The 20,053-nt window shown below is 40.6% G+C and overlaps 1 protein-coding gene across 1 annotated transcript in view; it reads left to right on the forward strand.

Annotated features, from left to right (window-relative positions):
* The first annotated feature begins 3,020 nt into the window (after positions 1 to 3,020).
* zcchc14 (zinc finger, CCHC domain containing 14) overlaps positions 3,021 to 20,053 on the forward strand; it is a 77,434-nt gene continuing 60,401 nt past the window's right edge. The window contains exons 1-2 of the mRNA XM_034177250.1: positions 3,021 to 4,071; positions 18,015 to 18,233. Coding sequence (XP_034033141.1) covers positions 3,577 to 4,071; positions 18,015 to 18,233 — 714 coding nt within the window. The 5' untranslated portion in view covers positions 3,021 to 3,576. The remainder of the gene's footprint in view (positions 4,072 to 18,014; positions 18,234 to 20,053) is intronic.

A 20,053-nucleotide genomic window follows, 5' to 3' on the forward strand; every position in this document is an offset into this window, starting at 1 on the left:
CTCTATGTGATGGGATGGGATGGGATGGATGATCCTGTTGCCATCGGTAACAACTTCCAGGAACAGGGCCCTGCTGTTTTTCTGTCCAGCAGCGTTTGGAACTCAAACGTAGCTGTGATTTCTGATGTTTCCCCAACATTACAAGAATCTCACGTGCCTGCACCTCAAGCCCCCCAATAATGAGCCAAGCCCCCCTCAGCCCCTCAATAATTCTGCCAATAATGTGAATAGCGACTGACATATTTGTGGATCTCAACTGCAGTTTTGTCTCAGTATTGCGTAACTGAGCAAAATGATGAATGTGTGTGTTCGGTGATCCACCAATGCTGAATCACCCTTCACAAACAGAATTTTCAGTTTTGCAAATAAACATTTATTTGTTAAAACCCACACACAAGTTACAAATCAGAAATTTGTGTTTGTGGATCACAAAGTGCGTGTACAAATCAAAGGATATTTGTAAATCACCCTCTGTGCTTTTGCAAGTATTAATGAGAGAAATTTAACTCCATACTCCAAAAACTTAGGTTTCCTAAATATTTATTACGGCCACTCTTAAAACTTCACTTACAACTAAGTTTCTCAGGCTATATCTTTTACCAAGGGCACAATTTAGAACTACAAATTGGGGGGACAAAGTGCAAGGCCCACAGGGCCAAAGCCCATATGCCGAGGGTCTGGGGGCCGCTTTAGGCCCCCAGAAGCCAACAGTTTCTAGATAAGCTCAGATGCATTCTGAGCATCCAGAACAGTCATTTTAATGTTTTGAGAAGACCATAAAGTGGACACCATTTGACTTATGCAATTTGAAACTGTGGATATAAGTACTTTATTCTGAGAATAGCCAGCATTGATTTTATTAACATCCTGGTGTAAATAAGGTATCACCACATGTGTAGAACTCAAAAAGAATGATAGGTTGAGTTTTCATTAAAAAAAAAAACAACTGCAATGTGGTAAAATGTATTCAAAAATATGAAAGAACAGGCTCTTAATAATTATTAACTATTGCATACTGTATTTTTTTCTCAAGATTTGTTTTTGCATAAGTTTGAAAAACAACAGATCATAAGTTTAGGATAAATTACTTATCATGAATTTAATTTTCAAAGTGGAACTAATGACACCAGTCATACTGAACATAATTTTGGTTGCATAGACTGATTTTGGAGATTTTGGAGCAATAATTGCAGATGGGCTTTCTGAGGTCCCAGATAGCTTTTCTGATTTCCTTTTCTAACATTCAGAATTTAGTAAATTAGCATATGGTCCATTGATACTTACGTGTAGACACTAGTCCCTAGAGGCAACTATTTTGGTTTCAAATCTGGGCAAATGCAGTCCCAGAAAATTCCGAATGTGACAAACAAGAAACAGGTGTTGTAAACAAGTCAATGCTGCTAAAAATACAAACTTGCAGAAACAAAGATACTATTCTGACATGGTTTTGCACATAAGACTGACATAGCATGTTTCAAGTACACACATATATGTTAGAAGGTGGGGGGACATACCATATTCTGTCCCCCCTGGTTGAAAAGGTGGGGGGACATGTCCCCTCTATCCCCCACCAAATTGCGCCCATGTCTTTTACTTACTTTTATCGAATGGTTATGACCTTGGTGTTAAATTGGCAGTAAATCTTTGATATAGACGATTTGTGTAAGGTTGATTCCATGCATTGTCTTGAACACCATTCATTTCAATGAATTCAGTTTGTATACCAGTGTGCAAGTTTACTGAACTTGCAATCATTCTAAGTGATGTGTGTGTGCATTGATATCACATTTTAGAGGAGCACGGGTGACTAAAACATATTGTTCATTTCAACGACATTTTGTGGAGCCCCTCCAACTTTTACCTCAGCCCCCCAACAAAAATTTCCTGGTGCCGCCACTGACCATAATCACTTCATAAATCTTAAACAGTGGGGGGAATCAGCTTTACTGATTGACTTAAAGAATTTGTCAGTCTAGTATCTGACAGGCCAGTCCATAAAAGTGGTGCCTGATGAGAAAAGTGTCCCTAACCTGCCTACTGGTTCTTTATCCATGGCAGCTTCTTGAGACCGGAGGGTATGTGGAGGCACATAAGGCTCAAGACGTTCAACAAGACGCAACCACTCCATGGGCTGAGCAGGTTTCATGTACCACTTATGAAGACTAAACAGCTCTTAGAACGCAGCCTCAGTGTACTGCGGTCTACACACACACACACACACATCTGATAGCCATCCCAGGGTGGAGCTATGAAGGGTTACACAGGGGTCAGCATTTAAAAATGCTCCACTTATACTGACACATTATGTGTCTGATTGTTCTGGAGTTACAAATAGAACCCCCCCCCCAAAAAAAAAAAACATTTTTTGTGTCTTCTGGATCTTTTCATGGTTTTGATGTGTTGTTTCAGTGCTTAAGTTATTGTTTAATGTGTGACAAAGTCACAAAAGCAAGTGTGCACATCATCCCTGCACATCCCAGAGGGCGTGGCACATGTTACTATGGCAACCGGAACTGACGTTTGCTCCATAAGCAAAGGCGCAGGGTGTGTTCTAAAAACCTTTATTCGTGGAATGAGACATAAAAGAGAGAAGCTAAAACAATTTCTGAACTCATTTTTAACAATCATCTCTCAAACTTTATTTTGCCATATTTCCGTTATCTTTCGAGGAGGCGCTCAGACCGCATCGGGCTCTGTCAACCTGGACTTGTGGCGCCACCTGGTGGTCAGTGAATTATCAGGGAGACTAAAATTTAATAGATAAACGTATTTATTTATTTATGGTACAAACGTTTCAGCAGATCGACTGTTAAATTGTTTCTCTGTAACAGGGATCATAATTAGACTAAAACAGCCGATAAACGGATGCGCTAACTTTACGTCATTATGAGGCTAAATAAATAAATAGCTAGTTCTAAGTTTGTTAAAGCCACGTTAAAAGTTTTTTTTAAAGCTAGAAAACATTTTGAACTAGTAGGGCAGGGATATTCCTCGTAGCCAATCACGACAAAGGTCTTGATAACAGACAAGAACATCCGCCAATTGGAGCAGAGGGTTCTGGAAGGTGGGCATGTCCTGCTGCCAGAGTTGGGATAATGTTAAACACAGCTGGGTTTTTCTTTTTTTCCTCCCATTTCAGAGAGACAAAATTCATTAACGGATGTTGACTTAATCATCCGGGATTTGTCAGTGACGGCGACGTTTGGTGAGCTTGTGCCATTAAATTCTTTTATATTTATGTAGTGTTGTTTTTGTTTTTTATTTTAACTTGGTCCGCGCGGCGCACGAGCGCAGCCTCGAGACTCCTGCTCCTTCTGGACGTTCGGTTCTCACCATGAGGAGCACCGAGGAGCAGCGGCTCCCCGCGCCGGACCGGAGCCTGGACCAGCACCCACACAGAGTGCCGGTAAGAACCTAATCGGGTCTCCTTGGAGGTGGGTGGGAGGGGGAAACGGTTCCGGAGGGATTGACGGAACTTTTGCAGAGACTATGATCCGAGGATCGCCGAGGGGTCCAAGTTCTCGAACTGTGAGTAAAACCTGAATCTCGGACTCTTGAGACGTTTTGGTCGTGGGGATGGTGGAGAACTGGAGCTGCGTCCAGAGGGAGGAGGTGTACCGCTGGTTCTCCTCCCTCACCTCCGCCCAGAGAGCGGAGTTCCTGTGCGGCCTGCTGGACCTCTGCGTCCCCATCGAGCTCCGCTTCCTGGGCTCGTGCCTCGAGGACTTGGCCCGGAAGGACTACCACCCGCTGCGGGATGCAGAGATCAAAGCCAACAACCCGGCGGACCTGTCGGGTCTCACCAACATCACGGACGAGGTGGTCCGCAGTAAGCTGCTGGTGTCGTTGGCCCTGCTGGGCTCCGACAACCGGGAGGCAGCCAGGGTCCTGTACCGGACCCTGACCCACATCGACACAGTGATCAACAACTACGGGCTGGCGCTGAACAACGGCAGGACGGAGGAGCAGTTCCTGCTGCTCTTCACCATGGCCTCCAACCACCCTGCCTTCAGCTTCCACCAGAAACAGGTGCTGAGGCAGAAGCTCGGCCAGATCCAGGACATCCTGCAGGTCAGAGATCATCTCTTTCCAGTCCAGTTATTGGCAGACACACACCTACACCGTAAATCAATTTCAAAAGTACAGCCGACTGATGTATCTATTGGTTGATAAGAGCATATCAGTATTGGTTGTCCATATGAAAAGTTCAATTTTACAGAATAAACTATGTTGGAAATGGTGTCATTACGTAGTTTCTCCAGCTGTCTTTAGGAGCCATGCTGGGACCCCATCACCCCTTGGTCCCATTAGCTACAAGCAGCGGCGGGCACAGCTATCCAAAAAGATAGCTTGGATAACCATTAAACCACTAACTGAAAAAAAAAACTTTTATAATGCTAAACCGATGAACTGAGAAAAAATTTTGCGGAAGTTACTGCTAACTTTTAGTATTGACTCAGTTGCGGCCACATTGAATTACACTGTTGGCTACTGATAAGCCAGTTTCTAGAAAAATAAATAAATAAAAATAAAACCCCAAACACTGTCATCATCTTGATCAAAAGCAGTAAATTGAAGTATTAGAAGTCACAGTTTATATATTTATAAACCATTAACAGAGCTACGGCTCACCTGCCTTGCATTCACAAACACAAAGCAAATGCAGGAAAAATAAATAAAACTACTGACTGTCCGCAGTGTAACTTCTTTTGGCTCTGTGTTGCAACAACAATAGTGCTTCTGTCTGTGTTCATAAACAGGAACTAACGTATGATTTTAGAGTTTACAAAGGTTGTTGACCATTAAATTTACTCACTTTACCAGCAAAAAAAAAATGTTAGCGGAACTACATTTAGTGCAAGCTAATTGCTCTACTGATGGTTTTCAAAGTTAGCTGAAAAGGTAATCCGCTAATGAAAACGTTAGCTTTGCTAATTAGTGAGTAGCAGATTAGCGGAACTGTGCCCACTACTCCTACAACAGACAGAGGCAATTTGGCCAGCTGTCCTTAATTTTTGATCAAAGCCAGAATTTTACAAGGACAAGAGACAAATTTTGCGCTATGCCGCTAGAAAATGGACAAGTCTATTTTATGCAAATGTTGAGCAAACTGCCAATCAAAGTGGCAGCAATATAGTTATAAAGATTGTGTTTAAACTCTAAAAACATCAGTCTTGAATTACATCATTGCCATTTTAATGTGTATATATTGGTATTGTTTTTCTAAAAAAAATTTTAACATTGTTGTTGGCTACCCCCCCCCCCCCCCCAACAACAACAAAAAATTCCAAAGTGGTTGGGCTGTATGCAACACCACTTACCTGAAAATCAGTTTAATTGCACTGTACCACACACAAGTCAGGTCTAGATCAGGGGTCACCAGTGGGACAATCTAAAGACCCACACATCCACATCCACAACAACGATTTTTAGCCTGGAGCTATTGTTGAACTGAACTCTGCTTGGACCTGAGTGGGAATTGTGCAATACTGTCAAACTGCTTATACTAACTAGAATGTGAATCCAGTCGTGATCAGAATTACTGGTGCCCCTACTATATTTTATGTACACATTTTAATATATGGTCAGAAATAAGTGTAAACAAAGCAGTTTAGTTAATCAAAATATTAAAAAAATGTCCAAAGTTATTTGGCAACAAGAACAAAACAACTTGTTTCATGAAGTGAAAAGAAAATCCTGGCAATAAAATATAGGCTATGCTGGACACAATTATTGGCACTCTTTGATGAATTGGCCAAGTGGTTCACGACAGTTCACCTCCAGAGAAAGTGAGTTTAATGTACCATTAAGCCTTAAGAAAACCACAGTGAAACAAGAAGAAGATCTGATTGAGGTGCTGACTCTTTGAGAATATGTGAAATTAATAAATCATGCTCTTAAACTGAAAAGCCATACAGGAATAACATCCATACTACTCTGCGCTCAACTTGTTTGCACTTTGTGGGACAACCAGAACCACAACAATGAGGACAGCTCGACTGAAGTCAAGCCAACTATAATGTTTTTCAAAATGTATAATTAATTAAAAGCAGGGGTGGTGGCCAAGTGGCTTTAGTGCACTTGGCTTTAGTGCTGAAGGTTCCCGATTCAAACCCCACCCCTGCCACATTTCTCCATGTAATGTGAAGTTGCATCAGGAAGGGCATCTGGTGTAAAACCTGTGCCAATTCAACATGCAGATCCACCTCAGATTTGCTGCGACGACCCCCATTTGAAAAACAAGGGAGCAGTGTAGTTCTACACAGTATATAGTGAAGCAGATAAGTATGATTTCTGGCCAGAATTGTTCACTTGGTGATACAAGCATCACATTTGACATGAATGTTCTTCATAAATCAGTGTTTGAGACAAAAGTGCTGGCCACTTGAAAATCCAATATGGCAGCCAGGTAGGGGTCAATGAAGAATTACACGGGTTAAAATCTAAAAATGCTCCAATCATATTGAAAAGTATAACACATTCTTTGTCTGATCATAAATATTCCAAAAAGGTATAGTTTGGACTATTTATGACTGAATGTTATGAGGTAAAAACAGCGAGAATGGTGACAAAGGTCAGTTTCCGTTTGTACAGGGGTCAAAATATAAAGTTGCACCAGTTTTTGTAAAAATGTGATGCAAATTAGTGGTTGAGTTAACTGGGTTTTAAAAAGGAATAGTTGGGTAGGTTCATCTAAGATTTTTTACTTAATTTGTTATTTATGATTTCATCTGTAGATTTTTCACTGTCACTTTGAGCCATTTTCATATAAAGAAGTGCGTTTTTTTTTTAAATTAATTTTAATGTCCAAAATAAGTTTAAATGAGGCAAAACTTTTTCACAGCTCTGTAAATCTGTCTCATTATGCACTTAGTTGATCATAGTGGTGTAACGGAACACAGTTGATGCATGTGGACCCCCCCCATGGTTTGGAAAGCATGTGAACCAGCAGTTAATTGCAAAATTTACTTAAGTTTGATGTTTGTGTCATGGTGACATGGTTTTTAAAGTGATAATGTGCTAATTTCGAAGCAGTCATGGTAAAACCACAGTGTGAACGGATGGATTGCTGCTGTGCATGCACATTGTTCAGTTGTGCACGCAGTATCATCATCATCAATTTTATTTATATAGCGCCAAATCACAACAAACCGTTGCCCCAAGGCACTTTATATTGTAAGGCAAGGCCATACAATAATTACGTAAAAACCCCAACGGTCAAAACGACCCCCTGTGAGCAAGCACTTGGCGACAGTGGGAAGGAAAAACTCCCTTTTAACAGGAAGAAACCTCCAGCAGAACCAGGCTCAGGGAGGGGCAGTCTTCTGCTGGGACTGGTTGGGGCTGAGGGAGAGAACCAAGAAAAAGACATGCTGTGGAGGGGAGCAGAGATCAATCACTAATGATTAAATGCAGAGTGGTGCATACAGAGCAAAAAGAGAAAGAAACACTCAGTGCATCATGGGAACCCCCCAGCAGTCTAAGTCTATAGCAGCATAACTAAGGGATGGTTCAGGGTCACCTGATCCAGCCCTAACTATAAGCTTTAGCAAAAAGGAAAGTTTTAAGCCTAATCTTAAAAGTAAAGAGGGTGTCTGTCTCCCTGATCCGAATTGGGAGCTGGTTCCACAGGAGAGGAGCCTGAAAGCTGAAGGCTCTGCCTCCCATTCTACTCTTACAAACCCTAGGAACTACAAGTAAGCCTGCAGTCTGAGAGCGAAGCTCTCTATTGGGGTGATATGGTACTATGAGGTCCCTAAGATAAGATGGGACCTGATTATTCAAAACCTTGTAAGTAAGAAGAAGAATTTTAAATTCTATTCTAGAATTAACAGGAAGCCAATGAAGAGAGGCCAATATGGGTGAGATATGCTCTCTCCTTCTAGTCCCCGTTAGTACTCTAGCTGCAGCATTTGAATTAACTGAAGGCTTTTCAGGAAATTTTAGGACAACCTGATATAATGAATTACAATAGTCCAGCCTAGAGGAAATAAATGCATGAATTAGTTTTTCAGCATCACTCTGAGACAAGACCTTTCTAATTTTAGAGATATTGCGTAAATGCAAAAAAGCAGTCCTACATATTTGTTTAATATGCGCTTTGAATGACATATCCTGATCAAAAATGACTCCAAGATTTCTCACAGTATTACTAGAGGTCAGGGTAATGCCATCCAGAGTAAGGATCTGGTTAGACACCATGTTTCTAAGATTTGTGGGGCCAAGTACAATAACTTCAGTTTTATCTGAGTTTAAAAGCAGGAAATTAGAGGTCATCCATGTCTTTATGTCTGTAAGACAATCCTGCAGTTTAGCTAATTGGTGTGTGTCCTCTGGCTTCATGGATAGATAAAGCTGGGTATCATCTGCGTAACAGTGAAAATTTAAGCAATGCCGTCTAATAATACTGCCTAAGGGAAGCATGTATAAAGTGAATAAAATTGGTCCTAGCACAGAACCTTGTGGAACTCCATAATTAACCTTAGTCTGTGAAGAAGATTCCCCATTTACATGAACAAATTGTAATCTATTAGATAAATATGATTCAAACCACTGCAGCGCAGTGCCTTTAATACCTATGGCATGCTCTAATCGCTGTAATAAAATTTTATGGTCAACAGTATCAAAAGCAGCACTGAGGTCTAACAGGACAAGCACAGAGATGAGTCCACTGTCTGAGGCCATAAGAAGATCATTTGTAACCTTCACTAATGCTGTTTCTGTACTATGATGAATTCTAAAACCTGACTGAAACTCTTCAAATAGACCATTCCTCTGCAGATGATCAGTATGTTGATAACAGCCTCATGCTTCTCTCATGCTTATGCTTCATGCGTCTCAGAGACAGGTTGCCATATGCTCCCGAGCTGTGCATTCATGCAGCCTGTTTAAAAAAAAAAAAAAAAAAAAAAAAAACGGCCTTCTGCTCTGCTACAGATGGCAGGCTATGCACACATCTGGACCCAGAACTCGATAAAATCTCTTAGAAAATTAAGAGAGTTGAGGGCGAAGTGTCAGTTGTCTCTGTCCTGTACATTTTTGAGCTTGCTGAACCGATTCTCGTGCTCAAAGCGTGTGCACAGCTGAGCTGGTAGTAAGTCCACAGGTCTGGCAAATAACGATATAAGCATCGTATTACTGACTTTTTTCGCCGTAGCTTCTGGTCAACAGGGCCACTGATCTGAATGAAGTTGGATCTGTGTGTGGTAGGACAAATTATTTTGTCCTGAAATGGTTATAATAATATTATTTTTATTCCCCTCCCACCAGATAATGTAGACATCCTCATATTTTTGAAAAATAATTTGATGTTATAAACTTAGATTAGCTGTCTTCTTCACTTTTCATGATTTAGACAAGTTTTTTAATCATTATTTACTGTTCATACTGCAATTTAATATAACAATGAAGTATTTCATTTTTATATATTATATTATGCAAAATATTGGACACCTTATTTTTATTCAAGACCACAGACAAAGCTTTCTCGTTTTCTTTGCCAATTAAGTTTTTTTTTTTTTTTTTTTAACAAAGTTAAGCAAAATAATTTTTTTCTGATCCGAAAAACTAGCCAATCCGTGGCTTAAAAATTATATCCGCTTTTGTCATCCTCAACACCCCTAGTTGATCATAATAAGAATTTGAATGTGTCATAGTAAAGATCTGATTAATCAGAAAGGATTTTTAAAATAAACTTCTTTTTATTCTGCACATTGAGGTAATCTGTTCTGCTGTGAAGAATTGAAAGTTTCCCCTTCGGTTGTATCGTAATATTAAAACTTCAACACTATAACAGCAAACAATTGTTCAACTTGATTACATAAAAAAAAGTTATCAACAGACGTTGGAGGAACTGCATCCTGAGCAGTGAACACACAGGCTGACTTGCGCACACATTCTTACAGCTGAAAGGAGCTGCCAGGCTGCAGCCAGGTGTGACCCTTTGACCTTGTGTAGTCCACGGGGGTCACGTTTGGTCACATGATGAGGAGATTAGTCAATTAACAGAAAAGTAATTATCAAAGATTTTGATAATTGTTTACATCCTTTGCGAAGAAAGAAATCCAGATTTTGACTTGGTGCAGCCCCCCCCCAGCCTTTCCAAATAGGATGAGTTAAGTCATCTGGACTTGTTTAGTTCCTCGAAGATGTTGCAGATTTTGTTTTTGAAGATGACCTGGATGACTGATGAATTTCCACGTATGTTCTGCCTTTATTTTTGATAAGATGGTGTTAAACTATTGTGAGGACTCACTAACTGAGTGGAGTCATCATCCACTGCACAGTGTTCAGCGAGGTCACTGCTTCCCTCATTACACCGTCAGCCTCAGTGAGGTTTGTAAACAGTGTAATTTGACAGGTGAAATTCACGCGGCCAGTTTGGAGTTGAGCTAATTTCAGGTCATTCTGAGAAGCTGGGAGGAGAAAGGTGTTGGAGATGAGAGTGTCACGGTGACACGGCGTAGAACAAATTACAGGTCAGGCGTCCTGCGACTGAGTGAGGGAGCACCTGTTCAGTTGTGTGTTCTTCTTCTTCTTTGTCTTTCGGCTGTTCCCGTTAGCGGTCGCCACAGCAGATCAATCGTTTCCATCTCACCCTGTCCTCTGTATCTTCCTCTGTCACACCAACCACCTGCATGTCCTCTCTCAGCACATCCATGAACCTCCTCTTTGGTCTCCCTCTTCCCCTCCTGCCTGGTGGCTCCATCCTCAGCATCCTTCTCCCTATATACCCTGGGTCCCTCCTCTGCACATGTCCAAACCATCTCAATCTCGCCTCTCTGACTTTGTCTCCAAACCGTCCCACCTGAGCTGTCCCTCTGATAATCTTGTCCATTCTTGTCACTCCCAAAGAGAATCTCAACATCTTCAGCTCTGCCACCTCCAGCTCTGCCTCCTGTCTTTTTGTTAGTGCCACTGTCTCTAAACCATACAACATAGCTGGTCTCACTACTGTTTTGTAAACTTTCCCCTTCACTCTTGCTGATATTCTTCGGTCACAAATCACTCCTGCCACCTTTCTCCATCCACTCCACCCTGCCTGCGCTCTCTTCTTCACCTCTCTACCACACTCTCCATTACTTTGAACAGTTGACCCCAAATATTTAAACTCATCTACTTTCACCACTTCTACTCCTTGCAACTGCACTATTCCACTGGGCTCCCTCTCATTCACACACATGTACTCAGTCTTGCTTCTACTGACTTTCATTCCCCTTCTCTCCAAAGCATATCTCCACTTCTCCAGACTAGACTCAACTTGCTCTCTACTCTCACTACAGATCACAATGTCATCTGCAAACATCATAGTCCATGGGGACTCCTGTCTGATCTCATCTGTCAACCTGTCCATCACCACTGCAAACAAGAAAGGACTCAGAGCTGATCCTTGGTGTAATCCCACCTCCACCTTGAATGAGTCTGTCATTCCGACTGCGTATCTCACCGCTGTCACACTATTCTTGTACATGTCCTGCACTGCCCTAACATACTTCTCTGCCACTCCAGACTTCCTCATACAATGCCACAACTCTTCTCTTGGCACCCTATCATAAGCTTTTTCTAAGTCCACAAACACACAATGTAACTCTTTCTGTCCTTCTCTGTACTTCTCTAAAAGTATTCTCAGAGCAAACATTGCATCTGTAGTGCTCTTTCCCGGCATGAAACCATATTGCTGCTCACAGATCTTCACCTGTTTCTAAGCCTAGCTTCTACTACTCTTTCCCATAACTTCATGCTGTGGCTGATCAGCTTTATGCCTCTGTAGTTACTGCAGCTCTGCACATCACCCTTGTTCTTGAAAATAGGAACCAGCACACTTCGTCTCCACTCCTCAGGCATCCTCTCACTTTCCAAGATTTTATTAAACAATCTGGTTAGAAACTCTACTGCCATCTCTCCTAGACATTTCCATGCCTCCATTGGAATGTCATCTGGACCAACTGCCTTTCCACTCTTCATCCTCTTCATAGCAGCCCTCACTTCTTCCTTGCTAATCTCTTTTACTTCCTGATTTACTCTCACCACATCATCCAGCCTTTTCTCTCGCTAACTTTCTTTATTCATCAACTCTTCAAAATATTCCCTCCACCTTCTCAGCACACATTCCTCACCTGTCAGCACATTACCATGTGCATCTTTTACCACCCTAACCTGCTGAACATCCTTTCCAGCTCTGTCCCTTTGTCTGGCCAATCGGTACAAGTCCTTTTCTCCTTCCTTACTATTCAACTTCTTGTACAGCTCGCAATATGCCTTTTCCTTTGCTTTTGCCACTTCTCTTTTCGCCTTACGCCGCATCTCCTTGTACTCCTGTCTACTTTCTTCATCTCTCCGACTATCCCAAAACCTTTTCGCCAACCTCTTTCTCCTTATGCTTTCCTGGACCTCTTCATTCCACCACCAAGTCTCCTTGTTTTCCTTCCACTGTCCAGATGTCATACCCAGTACTGCCCTAGCTGTCTCCCTCACCACATCTGCAGTACTTTTCCAGTTGTCCAAAATTGCTTCCCCTCCAACTGGTGCTTCTCTCACCTGCTCGCTAAATTTCACACAACAGTCTTCCTCCTTCAGCTTCCACCATCTGATCCTTTGTTGAGCTCTCACTCTCTTCTTCTTCTTTACCTCTAAAGTCATCCTACAAACAACCATCCTATGCTGTCTAGTGACACTCTCTCCTGCTACCACCTTACAGTCTGTGATTTCTTTTAGCTTGCATCTCCTATAAAGAATGTAGTCCACCTGTGTGCACCTTCCTCCACTCTTATATGTTACCCTGTGCTCCTCCCTTTTCTTAAAGTAGGTATTCACCACAGCCATTTCCATCCTTTTTGCAAAATCAACTACCATCTGTCCTTCCTCATCACCTCTGTTCCCTTCACCAACATGCCCATTGAAGTCTGCTCCTATCACCACTCTTTCATGCTTGGGCACACTCTCCACCACCTCATCTAACACACTCCAGAAATCTTCTTTCTCCTTCATCTCACAACCTACCTGTGGGGCATATTTACTGATGATATTCATCATCACCCCTTGAATTTCCAACTTCACACTCATCACCCTGTCAGACACTCGCTTAACCTCCAACACACTTTTAACATACTCTTCCTTTAAAATGACCCCAGCACCATTTCTCTTCCTGTCCTCACCATGGTACAACAACTTGTACCCACCGCCGATGCTCCTGTTCTTACTTCCCTTCCACTTGGTCTCTTGCACACACAATATGTCTACCTTTCTCCTCTCCATCATATCAGCCAGCTCTCTCCCTTTACCAATCATACTACCAACATTCAAAGTCCCCACTCTCGTTTCCACCCTTCTAGTTTTCTTCTTCTCCCGCTGTTTGTGGCAACGTTTTCCTCCTCCTCTTCTTCGTCATCTTCGCCCAGCAGTAGCCCAATTTCCACTGGCACCCTGTTGGGCAATAGCACCGGTGGCGGACGTTGTTAACCCCGGCCGCGACCGATCCGGTATGGGAATTCGATTCTGAGTCTGCATAGTTGGGTTGGCTTGTTTTACGCCGGATGCCCTTCCTGACGCAACCCTCCTCATTTATCCGGGCTTGGGACCGGCACTGAGAATGTACTGGCTGCACACCCCATGTGGCTGAGTTACCTGTTCAGTCGTGTGTTCAGCGTTGGTGAATTAGTTGGCCACGGTAAATTAGTTGGTGAAGACTGCGGTGTAGAACAACAGAGAGTTTGTGTTTTTGACCACAGCTGAGGTATGTTTGAACTGTTAAACTGCAGAGGCCGCGAGTGAGCAGGTTGAAGCAGCTCATGTTTCCTGTTTTTATCAAAATCATTGATTAATGGCTCACCTCCCAGTCGTTTCCTCTCATGAGTTTTTAATAGACGGCTTGCATACCCGCCATATTAAATTTTGGTCGCGCAGGGGATTGTGGGAAATGTGTGCCTGCTGCAGACGCACAGACACGCTCAGAAAGTAAACAAAAGGCTCAGAATGCCGAGGAATACTTGGTTGTGTCCCTGGATGCTTCAATAACCATCTCAGTGAACTTTTATGTTTTTCCTAAAAATGCAACCCTGAAAGACTGGAAATAAGAGAAAGTTTAGTAAGTTCAAGCTGACATCAACCCACCGAGTCTGCCGCTGCCAGAAAAATTACATGGCAGAGGCAGACACACCCACAATTTTTTTTCATGCTCCCGTCAAGACATCAGTCATATTTTCGTAACGCGTTTTAAATTTTTTTTTTATTTTACTGTTTGTAACCCTAACCCTCTCCCTTCCCCTAACCCTAACCATAACCATACCAAATAATTGTCACTGCCTTTTTTACATTCCCTAGACATAGGCCAAAATGTATGATAAATGTGTGGAAAGTGTAGTTTTTAACCATGTAGAGATTAATCTAGAACTGAAAGTAACAGTTATTTTCATTGTCCTTTACTGTATCTTCTGGACTATATGTTGCACCAAAGTATTAGCCACATCTGTCCAAAACTGTGGCATGAAGAGTTCAAACCATGTTTAAGTTGCATTGGTCTGTAATGCTGCTTTCACATGTCAGCAATAAGTGGCAGATGGAAAACCGAATGTTCTATTATTTTCACTGAGGGGTTGATGGGAAAAATTCCACCACCCCTAACTGTGACCTTGGCAGCCGAGCACCGCAAATTTTCAACTTTTTCTGCTTACCGCAGCAACACGGATAAACCGGATGTTGTTTTATCTTTAATGAGGAGGAAAAAGGGACACCGAGAGATGGATTATTGCCTGGTTTTAAATAGATAAAAGTGAATAATATGTCTGAAATTTCAGAAAGGAATTAACTTATAACATCACAAAAAGTTTACTTTTTAAGCTGCCATCAGAGCCAAGGTTTCCTGTTTTAAATATGATGGGGAGGTGATGGTCTAGTGGTTGCGTTGGGCTTGAGACCAGAGGATCCTTGGTTCAAATCCCCGCCTGACCAGAAAATCACTAAGGGCAAGGTCCCTAATCCCCTAGATGCTCCCAGTGTGTAGTGAGCACCTTGTATGGCAGCACCCTTACATCGGGATGAATGTGAGGCATTATTGTAAAGCACTTCTGATGCAGATGGAAAAACGCTATTCAGATGCAGACCATTTACCAACGCTGTACAAAATGCGAACATTGTTGTTCTTTTCAACTAAGTAAATTATTGTTGCGTCCTTATGACAGAGCCTGACTTCATCACCTGCAGTCTGCCTCTGTAGACGACAGAAATTCTGCTACAACCCCTGGCAAAAATTATGGAATCACCGGCCTCGGAGGATGTTCATTCAGCTGTTTAATTTTGTAGAAAAAAAGCAGATCACAGACATGACACAAAACTAAAGTCATTTCAAATGGCAACTTTCTGGCTTTAAGAAACACTATAAGAAATCAAGAAAAAACTCCAACACGAGAGATGTCAATTGAAACAAAGGAGAGGATTATCAAACTCTTAAGAGAGTAAATCATCACACAATGTTGCAAAAGATGTTGGTTGTTCACAGTCAGCTGTGTCTAAACTCTGGACCAAATACAAACAACATGGGAAGGTTGTTAAAGGCAAACATACTGGTAGACCAAGGAAGACATCAAAGCGTCAAGACAGAAAACCTAAAGCAATATGTCTCAAAAATCGAAAATGCATAACAAAACAAATGAGGAACGAATGGGAGAAAACTGGAGTCAACATCTGTGACTGAACTGTAAGAAACCGCCTAAAGGAAATGGGATTTACATACAGAAAAGCTAAACGAAAGCCATCATTAACACCTAAACAGAAAAAAACAAGGTTACAATGGGCTAAGGAAAAGCAATCGTGGACTGTGGATGACTGGATGAAAGTCATATTCAGTGATGAATCTCGAATCTGCATTGGGTAAGGTAATGATGCTGGAACTTTTGTTTGGTGCCGTTCCAATGAGATTTATAAAGATGACTGCCTGAAGAGAACATGTAAATTTCCACAGTCATTGATGATATGGGGCTGCATGTCAGGTAAGGCACTGGGGAGATGGCTGTCATTACATCATCAATAAATGCACAAGTTTACGTTGATATTTTGGACACTTTTCTTATCCCATCAATTGAAAGGATGTTTGGGGATGATGAAATCATTTTTCAAAATGATAATGCATCTTGCCATAGAGCAAAAACTGTGAAAACATTCCTTGCAAAAAGACACATAGGGTCAATGTCATGGCCTGCAAATAGTCTGGATCTTAATCCAATTGAAAATCTTTAATGGAAGTTGAAGAAAATGGTCCATGACAAGGCTCCAACCTGCAAAGCTGATCTGGCAACAGCAATCAGAGAAAGTTGGAGCCAGATTGATGAAGAGTACTGTTTGTCACTCATTAAGTCTATGCCTCAGAGACTGCAAGCTGTTATAAAAGCCAGAGGTGGTGCAACAAAATACGAGTGATGTGTTGGAGCGTTCTTTTGTTTTTCATGATTCCATAATTTTTTCCTCAGAATTGAGTGATTCCATATTTTTTTTCCATCTGCTTGGTCTAAAAAAGTAACCGTTACTGACTGCCACAATTTTTTTTTCCTGATTTCTTATAGTGTTTCTTAAAGTCAGAAAGTTGCCATTTGAAATTACTTTAGTTTTGTGTCATGTCTATGATCTGCTTTTTTTCTACAAAATTAAACAACTGAATGAACATCCTCCGAGGCCGGTGATTCCATAATTTTTGCCAGGGGTTGTATAATGACGGACCACTGTGACGGTTTTATGAGGTCGACGTGAACACAGCATGACTCATTTATTTTTGAAATGTGGCGCTATACTGCTTTATGCAACAAGAAGAACAATACATTAAATTTGCAACAAGTGTATTTAATTGGTGAATTGTTTATAATGCAAACACCACATTAGCAAGCAGAAGCTAATGGGCTAATGTATTGTACGAGGCACAAAGACCACAAGAGTAAACTTCTTCTTTTAGTCACTGAAGAAACTAAATTGCAAACAGGGGACTAAATGTGTGCACACTTACTTCACTAAAGGTAAATAAACTTTTTAATTGATTATAAATTTTTTAAAAAACAATATAGTTGGCTTGACTTTAGCCTAGCTGTCCTCATTGTTGTGCTTCTGGCTGTCCCACAAAGTGCAAACAAGTTGAGTGCAGAGTATTATGGATGTTATACACTCTTTTTATTGAAGAGTATGGCCTTTCAGTTTAAGAGCGTGATTTATTAATTTCACATATTCTCAAAGACACAGCACATTCTTCTCAATCAGATCTTCGTGCATTACCATCACCTTCTCTGGAGTGTGGATCAGAGAGTACCTCATTTAGATCAGTATACAGGAGCAGCTTGTCGTGCACGAAGACTCTGCTATCTTGTGGCTGTAGATGATAATCCAGTATTTTTGACATAAAAGCTACTGCAAAATATAAGTTACAGGACCAGCCAATCAAGTAACTAAATAAAGAAAAATATGTATAGTCTATAAAATACAGTAATCTGTTGAGTTTTTTCTCAATTAATTAGTTGTTTGATTCATAAAATGTCAGAAAATGGAGAAAAAGGACAGTTAGTGTTTCTAAAAGCCCAATATGATGTCCTCAAATGTATTTTGCCCACAACCTAAAGATATTCAGTTTGCTGTCAGAGACAAGCTAGGAAACTAGTACTGAGTGCATAAAAACAGTCCCATTTAAGAAGTTGAAATCAAAGAGTTTGTAATTTTTTTTCCCTTCAAAAAATGACTCAAGGTAATGAATCCATTATAGTTGGCGAATAATTTAATAGTCTATTAATTGTTGGCATTGTAGGTCTGTTAAATATTACAGAGTGGTCAGCATTTGAAAATGCTCCAGTCATAAGTATCTGATGATTTTACTTATTTCTAAAGATTCAACTTTTTAAAAAGTTATAGTTTACAGTATGTTTTGTGTGTAGTTATCAGTGGCTGTTGACCACGTTTGCCTCTTTTTTTATGCACACCAAGTATTTAGTTTTTTATTTAATTTCCATTCGGCATGTTTTTGATCATAAACATGTTTGCTGTTTCAGGTGAGCAGTGGAGGAGGAGGAGGAGGAGGAGAAACTCAGGGAACTGGGGCTGGTGGGGATCGAACCGCCATGTCTTATGGCCATCACCACTATCCCCAACAGCATGCCTCTGTACCTCTGTCCTCTCTGTCTCCCACTGTCTCCTGCTCACTTCCAGATGCCAACACTGCCTACCAGCCCCTGTCCACGTGCCACGCACACTGCTCCTGCTGGCGCAAGGTAACCGCTTCATTTCTATTCATGTGCATTTTACAAGTGCACAATCTTCAACTCCCAGAGAGATGAGAGTAATTGGAGCGCACAGTTTACAGAGTCCACTTCCTGTCTTGCTGTAATTTAAAGTGTCATAAGATGTGATTGCTGGACTGTTTATTTGGAACACTTACTTGATACAAATATAAATGGATTTCTCATCCATAAGATCTTTCAGCAAACTGATGATGGTTGTGGTCTGAGGTTTCCATTCTTACATTCAGTACAGAGTTTATTGTTTATTGTTTGTTTATTGTTTATTTGGATCCCCATTAGCTGCAGCCAGGCTGCAGCTACTCTTCCTGGGGTCCACACAAATTTACAAACACAATAAATCAGAAATACATTCAAAAATATATGTATAAAAATGAAAATAAAAATCAAAAGAATGAAAATCAAATCAAATTAATCATCATCTATATATGTTTAAAGGTTTGACTCAGATAACTCCTTATACCAATAAATGCTGTTTCAGAAGTTTTTAAAAGAAACATTCATTTGTGGTGAGTTTAATGTAATTCGTTATTAAATTCATTTCATTCATACCCCTAAATATGACAGTGTTCTTGATGGCATTAGTTCTATCTGTAGGCAGTGTAAAATTTCCCCCCTCAGCATGTCTGGTTCTGTAAGTATGATTTTCTGAACTAAAAGAAAAATTCCTAAACAAAATGTAAGGTAACTTAGTGACAATAACCTTTCTGGCAAAAATGATCAGTGAATATAAAAGCCTGTCTTTGATTAACAGCCAGTTTAATTTTTTATGCATTGTGATGATATTTGTCCTATAACTGCACTTAAGTGCCATATGAGCAGCCCTATTTTGAATAATCTGTCATTTATTTATCATTTCTCCAGTAGCATTTGACCAAACTACTGGGCAATAGTACAGATATACTAATAGTAGTGTGTTAATAGCATAATTCTTTGTAGTACAACTTAGAAACCTTGCATGTCTTCTCATAATCGATATACCCCTGCCCAATTTTACAAAAATATTATTTATATGTTTTTTTCCATGATAATTTTGAATCTACCACTACACCCAGCAGCTTGGTCTGATGCACTTCATTTTTTCTCATATTATTAATGTTAATGTTTAATATGGGTTTTTTCATAACAACACAACTGGATTTAGTAACCATACAGTTAGTCTTTTCTGTATTTAACACTAACTTATTAGATGTTACCCACTCAACTACATTGTGCAATTCCATATTTAAAACAGTTTCAAGATTATTGCGTGAGCGTGCTGATGTATAAATGGTTGAATCATCTGCATCCATTACTATACTAGCTTTATGTAAAATATATGGTAGATAATTTGTGAAAATTGTAAATAATAATGGACTGAGGCAACTCCCTTGTGGCACTCCACATAATACCCTCCTGGTGTTAGAAAAGCTGCTATTAAAAAACACTGTCTGTGTTCTGTTAGATAGGTAACTGTAGAACCAAGTCAGAACTGATACCTCAAAACCATAACAAGCAAGTTTTTTCAATAACAAATCATGGTCAAAGAGTTTTTAGTGAAGGTGTATGGAAACCTATGGCCTCAATGGTACGTGCCACAACCTTGAAAGTGGGACTTCCCTTGGATAACTAGAAGGGTACTGGGAGAGTGCAGAACTCTGACCGTGCAAATCAATATGCGTTTTTGGCACTTAATGTATTTTTCGGAGTATGTAACTTTTTTTTTTAACTAGTTTAGGAGGCCCTGGGACTTGTACTCTGGTGTGACATATACACCAAAATATCACACATTCCTTGTAGGTAAGAATAACTAT

This window comes from Thalassophryne amazonica, chromosome 8 (assembly GCF_902500255.1).
Source record: "Thalassophryne amazonica chromosome 8, fThaAma1.1, whole genome shotgun sequence".
Classification (NCBI taxonomy): domain Eukaryota; kingdom Metazoa; phylum Chordata; class Actinopteri; order Batrachoidiformes; family Batrachoididae; genus Thalassophryne; species Thalassophryne amazonica.